This window comes from Pseudorca crassidens, chromosome 13 (genome assembly GCF_039906515.1).
Source record: "Pseudorca crassidens isolate mPseCra1 chromosome 13, mPseCra1.hap1, whole genome shotgun sequence".
NCBI lineage: Eukaryota > Metazoa > Chordata > Mammalia > Artiodactyla > Delphinidae > Pseudorca > Pseudorca crassidens.
This window is the reverse complement of record NC_090308.1, coordinates 49,654,925-49,675,043: the sequence shown is the minus strand read 5'-3', so window position 1 is coordinate 49,675,043 and position 20,119 is coordinate 49,654,925. Positions and strand designations below refer to the sequence as shown.

At 35.7% G+C, this 20,119-nt stretch overlaps 2 protein-coding genes across 6 annotated transcripts in view; one reads left to right on the top strand and one right to left on the bottom strand.

Moving 5' to 3' along the window:
- The window catches only part of ARMC2 (armadillo repeat containing 2), a 236,578-nt gene extending 222,557 nt beyond the window's left edge, over nucleotides 1-14,021 (top strand). Inside the window, exon 18 of one of the 3 annotated variants that reach the window (XM_067702383.1) lies at nucleotides 12,070-14,021. In XM_067702383.1, the coding sequence (XP_067558484.1) occupies nucleotides 12,070-12,113 (44 nt within the window). In that variant the 3' untranslated portion in view covers nucleotides 12,114-14,021. Of the gene's footprint in view, nucleotides 1-1,047; nucleotides 11,836-12,069 lie in introns of those variants that run through there. The other 2 variants (XM_067702382.1, XM_067702384.1) reach the window with 2 other exon arrangements.
- SESN1 (sestrin 1) overlaps nucleotides 6,112-20,119 on the bottom strand; it is a 107,319-nt gene continuing 93,311 nt past the window's right edge. For all 3 annotated transcript variants that reach the window (XM_067702395.1, XM_067702396.1, XM_067702397.1), the window contains 8 exons: nucleotides 19,685-19,885; nucleotides 18,873-19,055; nucleotides 16,756-16,998; nucleotides 14,017-14,164; nucleotides 11,699-11,811; nucleotides 9,346-9,536; nucleotides 7,896-8,040; nucleotides 6,112-7,289 (listed from right to left, as the gene is read on the bottom strand). In XM_067702395.1, coding sequence (XP_067558496.1) covers nucleotides 7,203-7,289; nucleotides 7,896-8,040; nucleotides 9,346-9,536; nucleotides 11,699-11,811; nucleotides 14,017-14,164; nucleotides 16,756-16,998; nucleotides 18,873-19,055; nucleotides 19,685-19,885 — 1,311 coding nt within the window. In that variant the 3' untranslated portion in view covers nucleotides 6,112-7,202. The remainder of the gene's footprint in view (nucleotides 7,290-7,895; nucleotides 8,041-9,345; nucleotides 9,537-11,698; nucleotides 11,812-14,016; nucleotides 14,165-16,755; nucleotides 16,999-18,872; nucleotides 19,056-19,684; nucleotides 19,886-20,119) is intronic.

Sequence of the window (20,119 nt, the reverse complement as noted above, 5' to 3'; positions counted from 1 at the left end):
CTGATCAATTTTTATATGTTGAATCATCCTTGCATTTCAGGAATCTATCTTCATTTTTTAAATGTGCCATTGAATTCTCTTTACTAGTATTAAGGATTTTTGCAACAGTATTCATCAGAGATATTGGTCTGTAGTTTTCTTGTAGCCGCTTTGTCTGGCTTTGGTTTCAGGGTAATGCTGACCTCATAGAATGAGTTTGGAAGTGTTCCCTCTTCTTCAGTTTTTTGGATGAGTTTGGTGTTGACTCTTCTTTAAACGTTTGGTATAATTTTTCTGTGAAACCATTTGGTCCTGGGCTTTGTTGAGAGTTTTTGATTACTGATTTCAATCTCCATACTAGTTATAGGTCTGTTCAGATTTTCTGTTTCTTCGTGATTCAGTCTTGGTAGGTTGTGTGTTTCTAAGTCATCCAATTTGTGTATTGGGTTGGCCAAAAGTTTCATTCGTTTTTTTCCATAAGATGGCTCTAGTAGCAGTTAGTTATTTTTAACGTCATTCGGAACAGTTGTTAGATTGTATGTGACAGCTGTCATATCGGCATGCGTTTAAAAAAAGACATCAAAATTGGTGAATTTTTGCATAGCCATTTTAATATTGAAGATGGAAGAAGAAACATTTTTGGCATATTATGCTTTATTATTTCAAGAAAGGTAAAAACACAACTGAAACGCACAAAAAGATTTGTGCAGTTTATAGAGGAGGTGCTGTGACTGATTGAATGTGTCAGAAGTGGTTTGCGAAGTTTCGTGTTGGAGATTTCTCACTGGACGATGATCCACGGTCGGGTAGACCAGTTGAAGTTGATAGCGATCAAATTCAAACAGTAATTGAGAACAATGAGTGTTATACCTGGTGGGAGATAGCCGACATACTCAAAATATCCAGATCAAGCACTGAAAATCATTTGCACCAGCTTGGTTATGTGAATTGCTTTGATGTTTGGGTTCCACATGAGTTAAGTGAAAAAAACCTTCTTGACCATATTTCTGCATGTGATTCTCTACTGAAATGTAATGAAAACATTGTTTTTAAAACAAATTGTGACAGGCGATGAAAAGTGGATACTGTACAACAATGTGTAACGGAAGAGATCGTGGGGCAAGTGAAATGAACCACCACCAACCACACCAAAGGCTGGTCTTCATCCAAAGGTGATGTTGTGTATATGGTGAGATTGGAAGGGAGTCCTCTATTATGAGCTCCTTCCAGAAAACCAAACGATTAATTCCAACAAGTACTGCTCCCAACTAAACCAACTGAAAGCGTCACTCGACGAAAAGCGTCCAGAATTAGTCAACAGGAACTGCGTAATCTTCCATCAGGATAGCACAAGACTGCACGTTTCTTTGATGACCAGGCGAAAACTGTTACAGCTTGGCTGGGAAGTTCTGATTCGTCTGCCATATTCATCAGACATTGCACCTTTGGATTTCCATTTATTTTGTTCTTTACAAAATTCTCTTAATGGAAAAAATTTCAATTTTTTGAAATTTTAGACTGTAGAAGGCACCTGGAACAGTTCTTTGCTCAAAAAGATAAAAGTTGGGCCTCCCTGGTAGCACAATCGTTAAGAATCCGCCTGCCAATGCAGGGGACACGGGTTCGAGCCTTGGTCTGGGAAGATCCCACATGCTGTGGAGCAACTAAGCCCGTGTGCCACAACTACTGAGCCTGTGCTCTAGAGCCTGCGAGCCACAACTACTGAAGCCCACGTGCCTAGAGCCTGCACTCCGCAACAAGAGAAGCCACCACAATGAGAAGCCTGCGCACCGCAATGAGAAGCCTGCACACTGCAATGAAGAGTAGCTCCCCCTTGCCACAACTAGAGAAAGGTCACACACAGCAACAAAGACCCAACTCAGCCAAAATTAATTAATTAATTAAAAAATATATTTAAAAAAGATAAAGTTTTGGGAAGATAGAATTATGAAGGTGCCTGAAAAATGGCAGAAGGAAGTGGAACAAAAGGGTGAATGCATCGTTCAATAAAGTGTTTGGTAAAAATGAAAAATGTGTCTTTTATTTTTACTTTAAAACCGAAGGCACTTTTTGGCCCACCCAATACATAATAGTTTCTATCCTTTTTTTTTACATTGGTTGTTAATGTCCCATTTTTCATTTCTGATTTTATATATTTGATTCTTTTTCTTAATCTAGTTAAAGGTTTGTCAATTTTTTTGATCTTTTCAAACAACTCTTTGTTTCGTTGTTTCTATTGTTTTCTGTTGTCTGTTTTATTTATCTCTGCTCTATGTTTCCTTCCTTCTGCTAGCTCTGGGTTTGGATTGTTCTTTGTCTAGTTCCTTGACGTGTGAAGTTAGGTTGTTGATTTGAGATCTTTTTGCTTTTTTAATGTAAGAGTTTATAGCTCTAAACTTCCCTCTTAGCACTGCATCCATAAATTTTGGTGTGTTCTGTTTTTAATTTATCTCGAGATATTTTCTAATTCCATTTGTGATTTCTTCTTTGCAATGGCTTTTTAAGAATGTGCTGTTTAATTTCTCCATACTTGTGGGCTTTCCAGTTTTTCTTTCTGCAATCGATTACTAGTTTCATTCCATTATGATCAGAAAAGATAGTTTGTATGATTTCAATCTTTTAAAATTTGTTAAGACTTGTTTTGTGGCTTAATATGTGGTCAGTCCTGGAGAATGTTCCATGTGCACTTGAGAAGAATGTATATTCTTCTGTTTAAGTGTTCTGTATATGTCTGATAGATCCAACTAATCTATAGTGTTGTTCAAGTCCTCTGTTTCCTTATTTATCTTCTGTTGGTTCTATTCATTTTTGGAAGTGGGTATTGAATCTCCTACTATTATTGTGTTGCTATCTATTTCTCTCTTCAATTCTATTAACATTTGCTTCATATATTTAGGTATTTGGTGCCTATATGTTTATAATTGTTATAGCTTCCTGGTGAATTGACCCTTTTGTCTGATATTCATATAGCCACCTCTGCTCTCTTTCGGTTACCATTTGCATGGAATATCTTTTTCCAGCCTTTCACTCTCAGTCTATATGTGTCCTTAGATCTAAAGTTAGTTTCTTATAGACAGCATATAGTTGAATCCTCTTTTTTATTTTATCCATTTGGCCAATCTGTGTCTTTTGATTGGGGGATTCAATCCATTTACATTTGATGTAATTACTGACAGGGAAGGACGTACTACTGCCATTTTGTTAATTGTTTTCTCCAAGTTTTGTAGCTTTTTTGTACCTCATTTCCCCTCTTCCTCCTTTGTGTTTCACTGACTTTTTTTTTTTTTTTGTAGTGACATGCTTTGATTTCCTTCTCATTTCTTTTTGTGTAAATTCTAAAGAGATTTTCTTTGTGGTTACCATGGGGATTACATTTAAAAATGTTAAAGTTATAAGAATATTTTAAGCTGATAAGAACTTGATTTGCATACAAAACTCCATTCCTTTACAGTTCTGCCCACTCCCCACTTTGTTACTGATGTCCCCCTAAGTCCCTTAGGCTCTCTTCACTTTTCTTCATTTCTCTTTTTGTCCCTCTGACTTGATAATATCAAATAACCTCCAAGGTTACTAATAGTAACTCTAAAGTTATTGATAGTATCAGTAACTCTTCAAGGTCACTGATTAGTTCTTCTCTGATCAAATCTCCAGTTGAACTCTAGTTTTTTTTCCTTAATTCAATTATTGTATTCTTCAGCTCCAGAATTTGATTTCTTCTTTATTCTGTCTCTTTAGTGACATTCTCATTTTGTTCATGCATCATTTTCCTGATTTGTCAGTCTCGTTCTTTTTTAGTTCATTGAGCATCTTTAAGACAACTGTTTAAAATTCTTTGTTAGGTAAATCAGATTTCCGCATTGCTTTAGGGTTGGTTTCTCTAGGTTTGTTTCTTAGATTTTGCCACATTCTTCTGTTTATTTATATACCCTGTGAACTTTGTTGAGATTTGGGCATTTGAAAAATAGCTACTTCCAGGGACGTATCTTCTTTGGGCATGTGTGTATGCTTTCATTCCAAGATATATATCTGCTTTTAACTGTCTTAGTTTCCCTAAGAGGCTTGTCTCTGTTTCTTCTCAGGAGCTTCCTGTTCCACTTTCTATTTTATTCCCGGCTGTACTCTCTTGGATCTCCTGCACCTGCCTACCGAACTGTAGACTCCCTGCTGCTCTAATGCACCTCTACGCTCACTTCTGTTTTCAGTGGCCCACAACCAGCATCCAAACCATGCTGCCACTCCCACTAGTGCTCCAAGTCAGGTGAGACAGAATTCAGTCCCTCAAACAGCCCCCAGACAAGCCTGAATACTGGACACAAGTTCACCTTCTTCCTTTCTGTCCTGAGGGAGGAGCCACGAATTGGGGGTTTCCTCTCAATTGCATCATGCTGTGCCAGGCAAAGGGAAGGGCTAGGACAAGCAAAATGCCCCAAATTTTCTTAACACCTTTTGGTGCAGCCTTCTCCTGGTTTTGTGTTTGCCTGAGCTATAGCTTCCCAAGGGGTTTCTAGAGTTCTCACAAAGGTATTTTGGTCCTTATATTGTTGTTAGCTCAGTGTCTCATGGGGAACAAGGACCTGGAGCTTCACTGGTGATGTCACTCCCCACCTACCTGCCTTTTGCTTTCCCTTGATATTCACTAGTCACAAATATGTGACAAAATTTGAGTATCTTAATGAGTGAAATGTGCTTGGAAAACATGCTTATCCAACAAGTTTTATTTATTTACTTACCTACCAATGGTCTGTTATCAAAATAATTTGAAATAGGTAAACCATTAGAAGAATTAAAAATCTCTTAACTCTTAAATGAATTTTAAGTTAAAAATATCACCATTATTTATATGAAGTTAATAATTGTGGTAAATACATAAATGTTTAGAATTTAATCTCATTCTTATAGTAAGAGATACTGAATTAAGTTTCATCTAATAAAAAAGTTCCCCAATTTTTACCAAAAAACTGATTTAAAAATTGAATCTTGGAAACCTCAACCAGAAATCTATTCATGATTATTTAAGAAAAAAAATTCCTCTTGTGGGGGAGAGTTTTGGTATTCCATAGTGTATTCTATTTTACCATCCCCAGTTATTTTGGAAACTATTAGTTTCAAAGATTATAGTGACATTAGAAATCCTGTGTGTTTAGTTTTGAGAAAACATTGAGTAATAAGAAACACCTGTTAAATGGGAGGTACTGAAACATCAACTTTGTATCACAGGCATGCCTTTATTACTTTCGATATAAGCACACTTTCTTACTCATTAAAATTTCAAATCATGACTTGTAAGTAGTTTATAAGCTTCAGTGAAAGAAGATAATGAATTCAGTTTATCTTGTTTTGTGATCATCCTACTACTGATTAGAACCTCTATTAGAAATTTTGTATTTTCAAGAGCAAGTGCAAAGAACAAAGAGCAGAAGCAGAATGAGTAAAAATTTAACTAAATCCAGTGCAACTTTACTTGTTGGATTCATCTGTATTGCTATGATGAAAAAACCCAGCAGCAGACAGAAAAGGGCAGAGGTATGATGCAAATTCAATGGGTAAGACCATTTGTATATTATTGTAAGCTGACTAGAAATGGGCTTATGTATATCTTTAAATATACTGAAGATAATTTTTATCTAAGGTGATAGTCTTATCTTCTCAATCTTCTCAACAGCCATGAAGGTAAGTACATCCCCTCCATTCAAAACTGTGCCTCCCATCCCACACTATAAATTTATAGGCACTAAATGGAGCTCAGTAAATGTTTTGATGAGTAAGAGAGTTATTACAACAGCTTTGATTAAATTTAGAGCTATTTCTAATTGTTTGACAGTGTCATTTTTTGTTCTGTAGTGGCTCCCTAATTAGCCTTTGTTTCTAATAATTTTTAATAATTCTATTTGACTTCTAAAACATCTCAGTCCACCTCAGTTCAAAATGGACAAGGCATGGGGCTGTACCAGTTATTTCCGAGATAAAACTTTTCTTTATATCTTTCAAAGTGACTTCAAGAGTTTGCCATTTAAGTCTCTCATCTGATTACGGAATTATTTAAGTGTGATGGCTAATGAAAAAGTCAAAAGAAACAGCATAGCTACCGATTGTGAAGTCATGACTTTTTAAGAGACTGAGACAGCAAAAAAATTGCAGAAAAATTATTCTTTATTGAAAAATACCAATAATACTGACAGACTTCAAAAGCAGTTCACGCCTCCAGAATACAAAGTACTTAATACATTTTTTTCAAGCCTGTTTGCATTTCAAACAAAGCTAGCATTTTTGTAAATCAAATTTGATAACCTGACTAAATATATTTTCCAGCTTTATTATTTAAGGAGCTGTACAACCTCTGAAGTGGGGACCATGAGGTGGGCAGGAGCAGAGGGGCAGAATGCACCTGGGACTGCGCAGCAGTCTACAGCAATATTTCCCATAACTTTGGTGCTGGAAACAAAAATACTGTACAAGACAGCTGCCCTCCAGTGTCAGAGAATCTTGGGAAACAGCATATCAAAAGGTAGCCAGCTTTTCTTATAATTTACACACTTTCATTTAAGATTGCTTTTTGAAGAAAATCTTTAAGAATGCCACTGTAATTTAGTATCATCCAATAACTGAATTAAAAAACTGTATGAAAGAAATGAGCTGTTACCATCATAATGGTCTTTGCCGAGCTGTGAGTAATTTTAGGTGCAAAAAATATTAACACATATGCAAGTTTAATTTGAAACCACAAAAATTATGTATGTAGGCTCAGATAGTAGCAGTGTTCACTTTATTACTAATAGCTTAACTGGAACAGCCACTCTATTCATTCCACCAGCAGGAATAGCAGCACCAATATCTAAAATCCTTTATGTATCAATATAAAAGCTTACATCATTATCAAAGTCCCATTCTTTGCATGCTCCAATTCTTGTTATTTTTTAACATAAAAGCAACAGGATTTTGAGAGTTACTATTTGCTGTATTAAAAGTTATACAGCATCTTGTACTGTCAAAAAGCAAAATACTGTGAACAGCAGCCCTTCTTCACAGCTCTAAACTTGAAGCTGCCAAGCACTCACTGCTTGTGCCAGCAGTGGCATTTCCACAGTAAAATAGCAGAAACTAAAGGAATCATGGCACAATGGATTTCTGAATTCTTTTATCTACCATTGGTCCTGGGGCTTAGTACCTTCCCCTTGTAGGACAATATCTGCTGATCGTTCATCTTCTTTAATGGAGGAAAGGCATCAGGTCATATAGCGAGTAATGGCTCTCAGAGCATAAAGGAGTTCTGCTTGCATCCTAGCTTCTATAAGAAGCAGATTAACGTGAACCTGAATATAAGACACATTATCATTTAAGATAGGATATATGTATACATATAACTGATTCACTTTCTTATACAGCAGAAACTAACACAACACTGTAAAGCAATTATACTCCAATAAAGATGCAAAAAAAAAAAGAGATAGATAGGGTTATAAGCATTCACAGTCAGTTTCAGTGCATCTAATAAACACCAGAAATGTTTTCTGTGTGCCACTGAATAACATCAGTTTCTCAAAACAAAAGCTGTCTGATCTTCTTTGGATAGATGTTTTGAGCTTGTATTTATATTCGATCACATCTCTTCTTGAAGGTTTGTTAGAATAACAACTTCCCTGCCAAATCATCATTCACAAACACTCTCTTCTTTCTCTTAAGCAGTTACAGTGATGCCAGCACTCTGAGGAGAGGCCAGCACACCGGTTCTCCCTGTCTTTATTCTTTTACTTTAAACCATAATGAGGTTCTCCCTTCCAAGGGGTATGTGAGACAGCTGATCTGGAATGTTCTTATCTGGGTTGGTAGAAGTGATGGAAGGGGTTTGAGACCCATTAGATTAGGTGAAGGAGAATAAGGATCACTGCTAAGTTAGAGTAAACACAATAGGTACTTACCTTCTCAGAGTGCTTGAACTGCCTCCAGAAGCTATCATACATTCTTTTGGTAACCTTTTCAGGAGTGCAAACAACAGTTTTGATATAAACTTTAAAGCTACGATCCAATAGCTGGTTAATTTCACCATAGTCATAGTCATCATATCTGTTAAAAGATAATGTGAGAATTTTATGTATAGTCTGTTTTATTATGGAAGTACAGACATCAATAGTAAATGCTGTATTCTTTCCCCCTCTTTGTGTAGGTAGCTATCCCCCAAAATGACAGCTTTACAATTTTTACGTTTCATTGGGGGTGGATGAATGAGTATAAAGGGGTGAGAAACAGAAGTCAGATGAACAAAAAAATTGCCAGTGCCCAAGCAACAGTATATTTACAATCATGAATAAGCAACCACACTGAGGAACAAATTCTGGAAACAAAGTTTGAGTATTGCTGATATTAAGAAATTAACAAATTGATCAATAAACTAACAATAACAATAAACTAACAATAAACTAAACAATAAACTAACAATCAATAAATTAACAATAATACTTATTGATACTATTACATGATTATCAATTATAATCTATTTGTGTAAATAAATTTTTTTTCTTATGTTTCCAGGAGTTCTTGGGGTCAGATGAGAAAAAAGGGGGAGAGGTGTCTGAGAGGAAAGAATCAGTCTCTAGATGGCTTCACAGTGTCTATACTTGGGAAAGGCTAAGCCAAGATGGTCGTAGGCACCAATGTCTCCTCTGCCGCACTGGCAGATAGTGCCTAGAACTGAAGTCTCCTAATTGGTTTTTAGTAGAAAAGGAAGAAAGCGGGTCCTGTATAACCATTCAGGAGTCTAAAGTCATAGCCTGGCTACTGATAAAGTGAAGAAGCAAGAGAAAGTGTGACTTTACAGCTAAAATAATCAGAAAGTACCACAGCATGGTTGTTTGTGTATGTTAGAAGGTGGTTTATGATGGCTGTGTTTAAATGTGGCTGAATACCTAACAGGATATGAAAGTTTTGTATTTTGATGAAATATCATGGGAGTAGGTACTCTTTAGAAGGGTACTGTAAGAGTTCTAAGTTCCATGAAGGTAGAAGTATGAGTGTGTCAGGAGATAAAAGATGATACAAAGGGAAAAGATACCATAAATGTTCAGAGACAAACTTTGCCTCTTCCTCTATGCTCTTGGGCCAGCTTGCTTGCTCTCCTCTTCCCTGGAGGCATCTGTTATTTAACTCTTGTCAGCATTCCTAACTCTCCCTCCTGCTTAGCTAGGCAAGAGAAAACACACCAAGCTGCAAAAAATCAAGTTTTTGAAGCACAAAATGCATAAAAATAAGCTATTGGGGAGGGGATGGTTTTGAGTATGTTAACGTAGGTCTGTGTGCATATGTGTTCCAAGCACCTGAATAATTTAGGCTAAAGGAAAATACCTCTTCATAAACATAAGAAAACAGACTAACCTTATTCCAAACATGCAGTGAATATAGTTCCAAATAGCCCGTCTTAGCATTGAGGTATCAACATCTTTGTGCATTGCCATTGTATTATAAGTAAGATTGTAAGCAATGTGAAATTTTTCATCGATCAACTGTCCTACATCTGGATAAAGACGATTTACCAAAGAATAACCATGGTCTTCCCAACAATAGTCCTAAATACAGAGAACAGAACAAATGTGAATAATTAAAACGTGGCCAACTATAGTTCTATGTCTGTCGCTCTTCGGTGCAGTGAAATTACTGGCAGCTGAAATCCACTGCCTTTCTAGTACATCCCTAGCTCTCAGTTTCACTTGCATTCCAGTTTGATGTTTTCAATTTCTATACTGCAACATGCAAAAGTTACATTTTGAACTCAGCGAGTTTAAAAACCAGTGGAATCTCTTCCCCTTACACACAGGTCACCCATATTCAGCTTTCTCTCACTGTTTCCCCCGTCAGCCTCCAGAGATGACCCATCTTGGGAGGCCACTCTCCTTTTCTATTGCTGCAGGCATTCAAATGGTCCTCAAACTTTGTAAATTTTTAATTCAAGGTATCCATCATTCATTCTTTTTCCTCCTACCCACCTCTGATTCTCAGCCCTATTAATTGTGTCTCCTAATTAGTTTTCCCAAATTAAAGTCTCCCTGCTTCCTTTCTTTCCATCTCAAGCAAAACTTAATAACCTCCCACTTCAATGTTACTACCATATTTATTTTCCTAAAACACCTCTTTGATATTATGCCATCACTATGGTCAAAACCTACAAATCTGATCATCACCTACAAATCTGATCAATTTTAAACTAACTTCCCACTTATCCTTTGCTTGAAGGTCTTAGCAGCCCAGTCAGTTTATGATCCCTTCCCTCAACCTATGCTCAGTTATTGCCTACAGTCTCCTCTGCTTACAATGCCCATGCTTTTAAACCATTCAAATCTCTCAAATCCTAATCTCCCTCCATAAAATTTTCCAGTCCACATGATCCCTTCAATTGTAATCTTTTATATTTCATGATACAACTTCACTATTGAGTAAAATATTCTATAATTCTTCCTTGTGCCTAATTCTGTCTCCTTAAACAATGTTAGTTCCTTGAGCAAAGAAAAAAAATCATAGTTCTCAAATATTTTCATAATTCTGGTAGAAGAGTTATAATAGCCCCTGCACAATAATTGGGAAAGTTGGGAACACCAACTCATCTGAATTATATATTTACCTATCTAAATGAAATATATAACAGACTGTTTAAGAAAAACATTTAAACTACAGTATGTTTCTACTGACGGATTGGAAGCGGTCTTACAAAACTACAGCACAGAATAGATAAATGTTTGCTAATTGACGATTCTCAACTTTTATTCTGGAACTAGAAGATACAGCAATTGTTACTCCTGAGATATACTTGCAAAGCACTTAGCACAGTGCCTCCTGCCAAAGTGAAAACAGAGAAGGACCCTGGTATCCTGGAGGACAACGAGGTCCCTAAGTTTCCATGGACTCAGTATATACAGAATTGTACTGGGAAGTTTTACTGTGTATTTCAAAGTTAATGATTATGGAGCTAAACAAACTGGGTCTACCAACAATAATTCTACTCCTTACCCCAGGAACTTTATTTATTCTAAGAGATGGGTGCTAAGTAATTTTGGAATAAGATTTATTTATGTGAATCCTCTTTAAGCTTTAAATTTGAAACCTTTAAAAATTCTCATTGCTTCAAATGACATTCAGTTCATATTTTAAAGGGAATTAGGTTATTGTAATCATGGTTTATTTTCTATGGTATCTGTAAAAACTCACCCAAATTAAAAAGAAAACAAAAAATCTGCTTTCCCTATAAGTCCTAATTTAAGCAAATCTTTCACTCTTTCTCATCCTCTTTCCCTTCACCCCCACACACATAATGCCTGAGATGCTGTGAGGACATTTCTCTTGTCACTCAGGCCTGGTGCATATCAGGGCAGAAATAGCCTCACTTTAACACTGGGGCTCAGTAAAACAGTGCTATAAAAGCAAGCTAGGTTCAAACACAACTATTATTTATTGTTTCGTTATAGTAGGAACTTTAACTGGGTTTCTGCATACCATCTCTGGGAACCTAACCACTATTGTAATTTTGCTTTATGGGTGAATGTGTTTTGAATTCTGAGCAACTGATTTATGAACTTTAACAATATAATAAACATACCTAAGGGAATTACGTGTACGTAGAAAAGTTATTTTTCTCTGCATTGCTTTCTGTTCTCAAATCCAGATGGCTCTTTCTTATTTTAAGTCAGATTGAGGTATTCCTAATTGAGCATGTACATAAAACAAGTTGTCATTTTACCTGGACTCGAAATGTTGGGACGTGCATTCCATGTCTAGAGAAATCCTTATAGCCATAACTAGTATCCTCAAAGTGACGAGATACATCTCTTGCTGGTGTAACTTCTTCATCATCTGAAATAATTTAAAAAAAAACAACACTGAAAGCCTTTCAAAAACAGGATGCTAGTTAAAATTCATTTTACCTATAACAAGTAAAAACAGGATTACCCTTTCTCTGACACTGAGTAACCAATATCAACTAAAATAAAGTCTTAAAACTGTAAAGAGAAATAGCCTACTTACTAATAAATGGAATATAATAAAAGTAGATTCTGTTATTAAAAAAATACTCATGGTTAATTTTCTGTTTTTAATTCCTCTCTTTCACAGATCCTCTCTCCCTCTGTGTCCCGACTGTAGTTTATAGATACTAGGTTCTACTGAAAAGTATGTACTCCAAGTATGAACACCCTTTTGAATAATCTTTATGGTGATAACAAATATAAACTTTAAACTTTATGCTCTAAACTTTAGCATTTGGACTATTTTTAATGTCACACAATATATAAAATGATCTCTTTAACAGCTCAAAGGTCCTAGAAACAATTCTAAAATGATGAACAAAGGAAAGAGGTTCTGTGTGTCACTGTTTTTACAATGTTTCCTGCACTGCTTCTAAGCCTTTTCAGATTATCTTCATGTTTAGGGGTCGATGAGATTATAGTTTCAAGTAAATAAAATCAAAGACTTCTCCTCAAGCTAACATCCAACCTCCATTTATACAAATTTGATTTTTTCTTTGCTATTAAGAAACTTGCTTTTAACATATACTCTTTGGCCCACTCTATTATTGTCAAAATACACTGACACACTTTATTAACTTTTTTCCTTTAAATTATCTGGTTTACATATTAAATCCTATAGCCTACATTTGATAAAGGCCAAACATAAAGGATTTACGTTGTTGTTAGTTATCTAAGAAGTAGCTCCTTTTCACAAATCATAGAATTTTAAAGCTGGAAGCAATCTCAGGCCTTTATGAATGCAATTTCCTCATTTTAAAGAAGAGGAAAAAAAGCACTCAATGTTAAATGACTTATATTCACAAAGTTTATTAGCAGTGATTTTAGTATTAGAACCCAAATCAAATGTCCTCTCTCTTAGTCTAGTGCTGTTTTCACTATAACTTCCTTTTCTACCTATGCAATAACCTTTCTAAAAGGAAAGCCATATTTGGATTAAACTTAAAAGCTTTTGCACAGCAAAGATAACCCACAGAATGGGAGAAAATATTTGCAAACGAAGCAACTGACAAAGAATTAATCTCCAAAATATACAAACAGCTCATGCAGCTCAGTATCAAAAAAACAACCCAATCCAAAAATGGGCAGATCTAAATAGAGATTTCTCCAAAGAAGGCATACAGATGGCCAAAAAGCACATGAAAATATGCTCAACATCACTAATTATTAGAGAAATGCAAATCAAAACTACAATGAGATATCACCTCACACTGGTCAGAATGGCCATCATCTTATCTCAAAGAGTAAATGCTACAGCTGTTGCTGGGAATGTAAACTGGTTCAGCCACTATGGAGAACAGTATGGAGGTTCCTTAAAAAACTAAAAATAGAGTTAACCATCTGATCCAGCAACACTACTCCTGGGCATATATATGGAGAAAACCATAATTTGAAAATACATGCACCCCAATGTTCATTACAGCAGTATTTACAATAGCCAAGATATGGAAGCAACCTAAATGTCCATCAATAGAGGAGTGAATAAAGAAGATGTGGTACATATATACAGTGGAATGTTACTCAGCCATAAAAAGGAACAAAATAATGTCATTTGCCACAACATGAATGGACCTGGAGATTATCATGTTAAGTGAAGTTAAGTCAGACAGAGAAAGACAAATACCATATGTCGCCGCTTACATGTAGACTCTAAAAAAAGTGGTACAAATGAACTTATTTACAAAACAGAAATAGAGTCACAGATGTAGAAAACAAGTCTATGGTTACTGGGGGGAAAAGGGGGGAGGGATAAACTGGGAGATTGGAATTGACATATACACACTACTATATACAAAATAGATAACTAATAAGGACCTACTGTATGGCACAGGGAACTCTACTCAATACTCTGTAATGACCTATATGGGAAAAAAATCTGAAAAAACAGTGGATATATGTATAACGGATTCACTTTGCTGTACACTTGAAACTAATACAACATTGTAATCAACTATATTCCAATAAAAAAGGATACTTTTATTTAAATTCTCTTAAAAAACAGACATTTTATTGACTATGTAATGGTTGCTTTTACCTGAAGAGAAGACAAACATGCTCTCTCTTTTTTCTATTTCAAAACGTGAAGCCATCTCTTCCTGACTTGCCTCTTCTTCATCTCGACATTCCTGTAACTGCTTCATCTTTTCCATGAGGGCTTCGACCTCAAAGAAGGAATCACTTACCTGAAAAGAAAGTGCAATTAAGGTTACATATGTCAAACACGGAATGAAACTTTTGAATTTTATTAAGTCTGTTTCATAAGAATTTGCATCTTAATACAATATAAGAAAAGATCTTCTTATAATTTTAATGCACATGGATGAATCAAAAACAATTATTTGGGGCTTCCCTGGTGGCGCAGTGGTTGAGAGTCCGCCTGCCGATGCAGGGGACATGGGTTCGTGCCCCGGTCCGGGAAGATCCCACGTGCCGCAGAGCGGCTGGGCCCGTGAGCCATGGCCGCTGAGCCTGCGCGTCCGGAGCCTGTGCTCCAGAACGGGAGAGGCCACAACGGTGAGAGGCCCGCATACCGCAAAAACAAAAAAACAACAATTATTTGGCCTATTATATATACAGATATTTAAATTTTAAAATATAAGAGAAAAATGATTTTAAGAACACATTCTAATGTTTTACCTTTTATTACTAAAATTAGTAATAATATTACTATCAATGCTAAATTTTAAAAATTTAACACTACTTGTCGATTTAAAACAGAACTGAATATTTAAGAGTTAAGCTTTTACTTGCTCAATCAGTTAAATAAGGTACACAAAGTATAAGTGCTTTTGCATCAACTGTGTACACTGGGCATGTTGTCAATAGACAGGCATACCTCAGGTACATTGTGGGTTCAGTTCCACACCACTGCAACAAAGCGAGTCATGAATTGTTTGGTTTTCCAGTGCATATAAAAGTTATGTTTAGGGACTTCCCTGGTGGCACAGTGGTTAAAAATCTGCCTGCCAATGCAGGGGACATGGGTTCGAGCCCTGGTCTGGGAAGATCCCACATGCTGTGGAGCAACTAAGCCCGTGCGCCTCAACAACTGAGCCTCTGCTCTAGAGCCCACGAGCCACAACTGCTGAAGCCCGCGCGCCTAGAGCCTGTGTTCTGCAACAAGAGAAGCCACCTCAACGAGAAGCCCGCACACCGCAACCAAGAGTAGCCCCCGCTCGCTGCAACTAGAGAAAGCCCGCGCGCAGCAACGAAGACCCAATGCAGCCAAAAATACACTGTACTGTACTGTACATTATACTGTATACTGTACTATACTATACACTATACTGTTTATACTGTAGGCTATTAAGTGTGCAATAGCATTATGTCTAAAAAAACAAGGTACATACCTTAATTTAAAAATATTTATTGCTAAAAAATGCTCAACACCTGGGAACAGGGAGCTTATCTACTAGGGAAGTTTTTAAAAATTCTATTATTTCACTATTATCTCATTTAATAAAGGGATAACTAGGAACAGTACTTTTTCTTTAGCCTTGTACTAAATCAAAGGTGGGGAAGGACAACAATCCAACTCTAAGCATCCTAGCAACTGATGTACTCTCCCTTAGACCATCTCATAACCTTTAAGCTTTGATAAATAATCAGTGGCCATATGCAGGCCTCCAACAACAATCCAGATAGCTCAACAGAGGGTGGAACTGATGGTCTTGGGCGTTGCCAGCACAGCACAGTGATCAACCTTGGGAACATGATTTTCCCTCCTGTGCTAATCTCACCATATGTAAATGCTACCTCTTATTTAGTACCTGGTAAATGCCAAGCACTGTACTAGGCCTTTTAACTTCTTTTTTTTTTTTTTTTTTTGCCTTTTACCTCTTTAGAGACATTTCATTTAAACTTTACAATAACCTTGTGTTTGACCTTCATTTAGAAATGAAAGAATGGAGGTTCAGAGACGTTAGATAACTTGCCCACAGTCAAATATACATTAACAGTCAAATACACGTTAAAGTCAAATATATAAATTTAACCTGTCCAAATCTGTTTAAAATAATACAACTGAGAAAATCTGTGCAAAGTATTCAGAAGACTGTAAGGTTGTTTCTCTGATTTCAATTTGGAAATATAAACCCTTTTCTCTTTCACTACAGCTAAAGAATGCAGAGGGAATTTTGACTCATCATATATAGAATTCAAATTTGCTTATAGAAAATTCAACTCATTCTGATCTGTTTCAAAGGAATAACATAACTGAGAAAATATAAAAGCCAGAGAAGAGAAGGAATAGAGATAAAAGCATTTTAATAAATTTACATTCACTTTTATATATATTTGTGAGAAGTTAAAACATGAAGTATTTTAAAAGGAGAAATTCCAGATCAAGGCTGATTAAATCTTCTAAAAAGTAATTAAGAAGACAGCCTGTTTCTTCTGTGCAAAAGGATGTGATCAGCATCAGGAAGTTTCTACCACCAAGTTCCACTGTTCTCAGTCTCCCCTCATCTCACTCAGTAGCTGTTCAATACCAGATGGCTCTGATGGGGCACATTGCTGGTGGCTTCTGATCCTAAAATTATTCAAATGTAACCTCCTAGAGGGTCTTATAATTTTGTATGTCCCTTAGCATCAGACTAGTGCTGAGCATTTGGAGGCAGACAATAAATACTTGCTGAATGAACAGGTATGGGGGCCTAATATCTTTTTGGACTTAATAGGGTAGATTTTCTTAAAAGCCAAATGAAAAAATAATATAACAGCAATTACTGTGATTACTCTTAGGATGATCCTATAATAAATAATAGATACTTACCGAAACATTTCCTGCTGAATTGACCTGCATCTCATCCACACTGTGATTGCCATTTGTAATGTCACAGATGCAGTAGTTACTAACAGAAGGAGGTCTGAATGTGTGGCCACCATCACAATGAATTTCTGGACTGATTCCACAGCCAAATGTGAACGAGGCAAGAGAATGATAGTGTGTAAGTAGAACTACTGCATGTACCAGTTCTGCAAGGGACCAGCTGTGCTCTTCAGCTTTCAAAAGTCCCTTGGGAAAAAAAACGAGAACATTTTTATGCTGGGGTATGGTATTGATGAAAGAATACAGTTCATCTTGGTATTTAACCTACTGAAAACAGGATTAGTTACTATATAAAACTTAAGATAAAATTACAATTTGAGGCATGTAGAACCCAGAATTTGCTAATTTTTATGAATATGTATTCACAAATAGAGCTTAAGATAAACTGATAACGACACATTCGTTATTATTTTGACTTTCTGAAATCCTGACTTAAAAATGTAGAATACATTTTGTTTAAAAGCAGTTGCCATATCTCAGATGATGGATTATGAATGCATTAACTATGTTGTTAGTGCAGTCTCAAACCAAATGTAATGAATTTGTGTTTAAAGTAGAAGCTACTGTGTAAAATACGCCTGTTTTTCTTTATTATCAGGCCTCCTCAAGGAATTTTTAAAAAGTGGTTTGAACAGCTTGACTCTGAATATTCTTAAATCATCAAATTATATTTATTTTAAAAATTATGCTCAAGGTAAAGTCTACAGTTCTTCAAAGTCTTACAAATCTGTGTCCATTCTGCTTCATTATCTATTTTATAATATGTAATTTTATATTACTAGACAATGTAACAGACATTGCATTAATCATATTCAAATCTTGTATCTCCTTGATAAAAAGATGCTTCAATTACATAAAAGAATCTAAAATATTCTAGGGAATTCCCTGGAGGTTCAGTGGTTAGGTCTCTGCACTTCCACTGCAGGGGGCATGGGTTCCATCCCTGGTCAGGAAACTAAGATCCCACAAGCCTTGAGGCATGGCCAATAAATAAATATTCTAAAACAAGAGAAAGACAACACCAAAAATATATTGTATTTTTAAGAATTTCTACTGCATGGTAGATTCTTTTAGAGAATGTCCATCTACTTTTATTCTATTATCTTTATTAATAAATAGAACCAGACAAAACTAGTTTAAAATGGTATTTTAAAAAGATAACACAACAAGATGCCACTTTACATCTATCAGAATGGCTAAAATCCAGAACACTGATAACAACAAATACTGACAAGGATGTGGAGCAACAGGAATGCTCATCCATTGCTCATGGGAACACAAACTGGTATAGCCACTTTGGATGACAGTTTCTTACAAAGCTAATAAACACAAGCTTATCATACGATCCAGCAATCACACTCCTAGTTATTTACCCAACTGAGTTGAACACTTATGTCCACCAAAAAGCCTATATGTGAATGTTTGTAGAAGTTTTATTCATAATTGCCAAAAACTGGAAGTAACCAAGATGTCCTTCAATAGATGAATGGATAAACTGAGGTACATCCATACATGTATTTTTCAGCAATAAAAAATGAGCTACCAAGCCATGAAAAACCATGGAGAAACCTTAAATGCATACTGACAAGCTAGTCTGAAAGGGCTATATACTGTGTGATGCCAACTATATGACAGTCTGGAAAAGGTAAAACCATAAAGACTGTAAAAAAGAGCAGTAGTTTCAGGGGGAAGGGGAGAGGGATGAATAGAGGGAGCATAGGAGATTTTGAGAGAAGTGAAACTATTCTTTATGATACCATAATGGTGGATAACACGACATTATGCAGTTGTCAAAACCCATAGAACTGTACAACACAAAGAGTGAACCCCAATGTAAATTAGACATTATTAATTCATCAGTTACAGCAAATGTACTATACTAATACTAGATGTTAGTAATAGAGAAACTATGTGTGTGTGGGCGGGGGGTGGTGGATGGTTGACGGGGGTAGAATATGGGAACTCTACTTTCTGTGCCATTTTTCTGTAAACCTAAAACTGCTCTAAAAATTAGTCTAATTTTTTTTTTTAATGACACCCTAGATATATTCTCTACTTACCTCAATATGTTCTTTGGTAATAAGCCAAGGTCTATGGGCTAACACTTTGTTAAGTTCTCCTAAATTCTGTAGTTTCTGAGGAGCATTCTCTAAACCATTAAGCCACTTGGGGTCTCCACCAACATGAAGGAAATCGTTTACATGGAGATTCACTAAGTAGGAGCACTGATGTCTTGCTGCAGCCTTAAGAGAAAACAAAAAGATTATTCTAATTACACATATTAAAATCTTGAACAACTACAAATCTTTTTCTTTACAATATGCAAAACAGCTAATTAAGTTTTTGATTAGTATGTTTTCAAATTTTCCATATACTACAGAAATGAAGTTTTCATATAAACATTTAAAAATTCATACACTATAGAAAGTACCTCAAAAATATCCCAAGAACAAATAAAATATCTGATCAAAGTATCTGAACTTTAGAAAAATTTTATACCTACTGTCAGAACCTCAGATTAAGAAGAAACTTCAATTAAGGTGCCAACCATAAAACAATGGAATATTATTTATAAATTGAACATGAGTACCACCACTTATGTCAATCTGAACTATCAGTGAAATAATCTTGTGTTCTACTTTATTCTCGTATTTAATAGAAAATGGTTCTCAACAGAGTGTAAATACATATTTCTTTTTCTGTTATATTTGACAGCGTACTTATTTAGAAAGAGGAAAAATAGATACTACCTAACAGGAATTCGATTAGAAGTTAGAATATAAGTATTTATTCCTGTGTTTGAAGCATTAACCATCTCTTAAAAAGATTAATAAAGCAGGCAGAAAGAATTTTTCACTGAATGTTTACAAACCATTATTCCAATGTAGTGCCGATAATGTAGGGGTAATGGCCCATCCATTTGCAGTAGATAGTGTTGAGTTTTTAAGAAACTTTCTAAATATTGTGGGTGAAAAACCATCACTAAGGTAATATTATCCAAACGACCCAAAGCAGCAAAAGAATCTGCAAATAAAGTATGCATCTGTGCGTCTTCACTCCCCACTTGGAGAATCTGTATGAAAGAGAGGAAAACCATGGTTTCAGAAATTGTAAATTGGTGTAAAAGAAAGAAAACATGCAGGGGAAGGAAAAAAAAAAGGAATATGCATGCACTACACTCTAAGTGTCACCTAGAAGCAGATTAAATTTGGCTTAAAGAGAGGTTATAATTCTACAAATTTAACTCAACTTGTTGCAAGATAGCAGAATAAAGAGTCACATATCATGTAGTAGGGGAAAAACAACA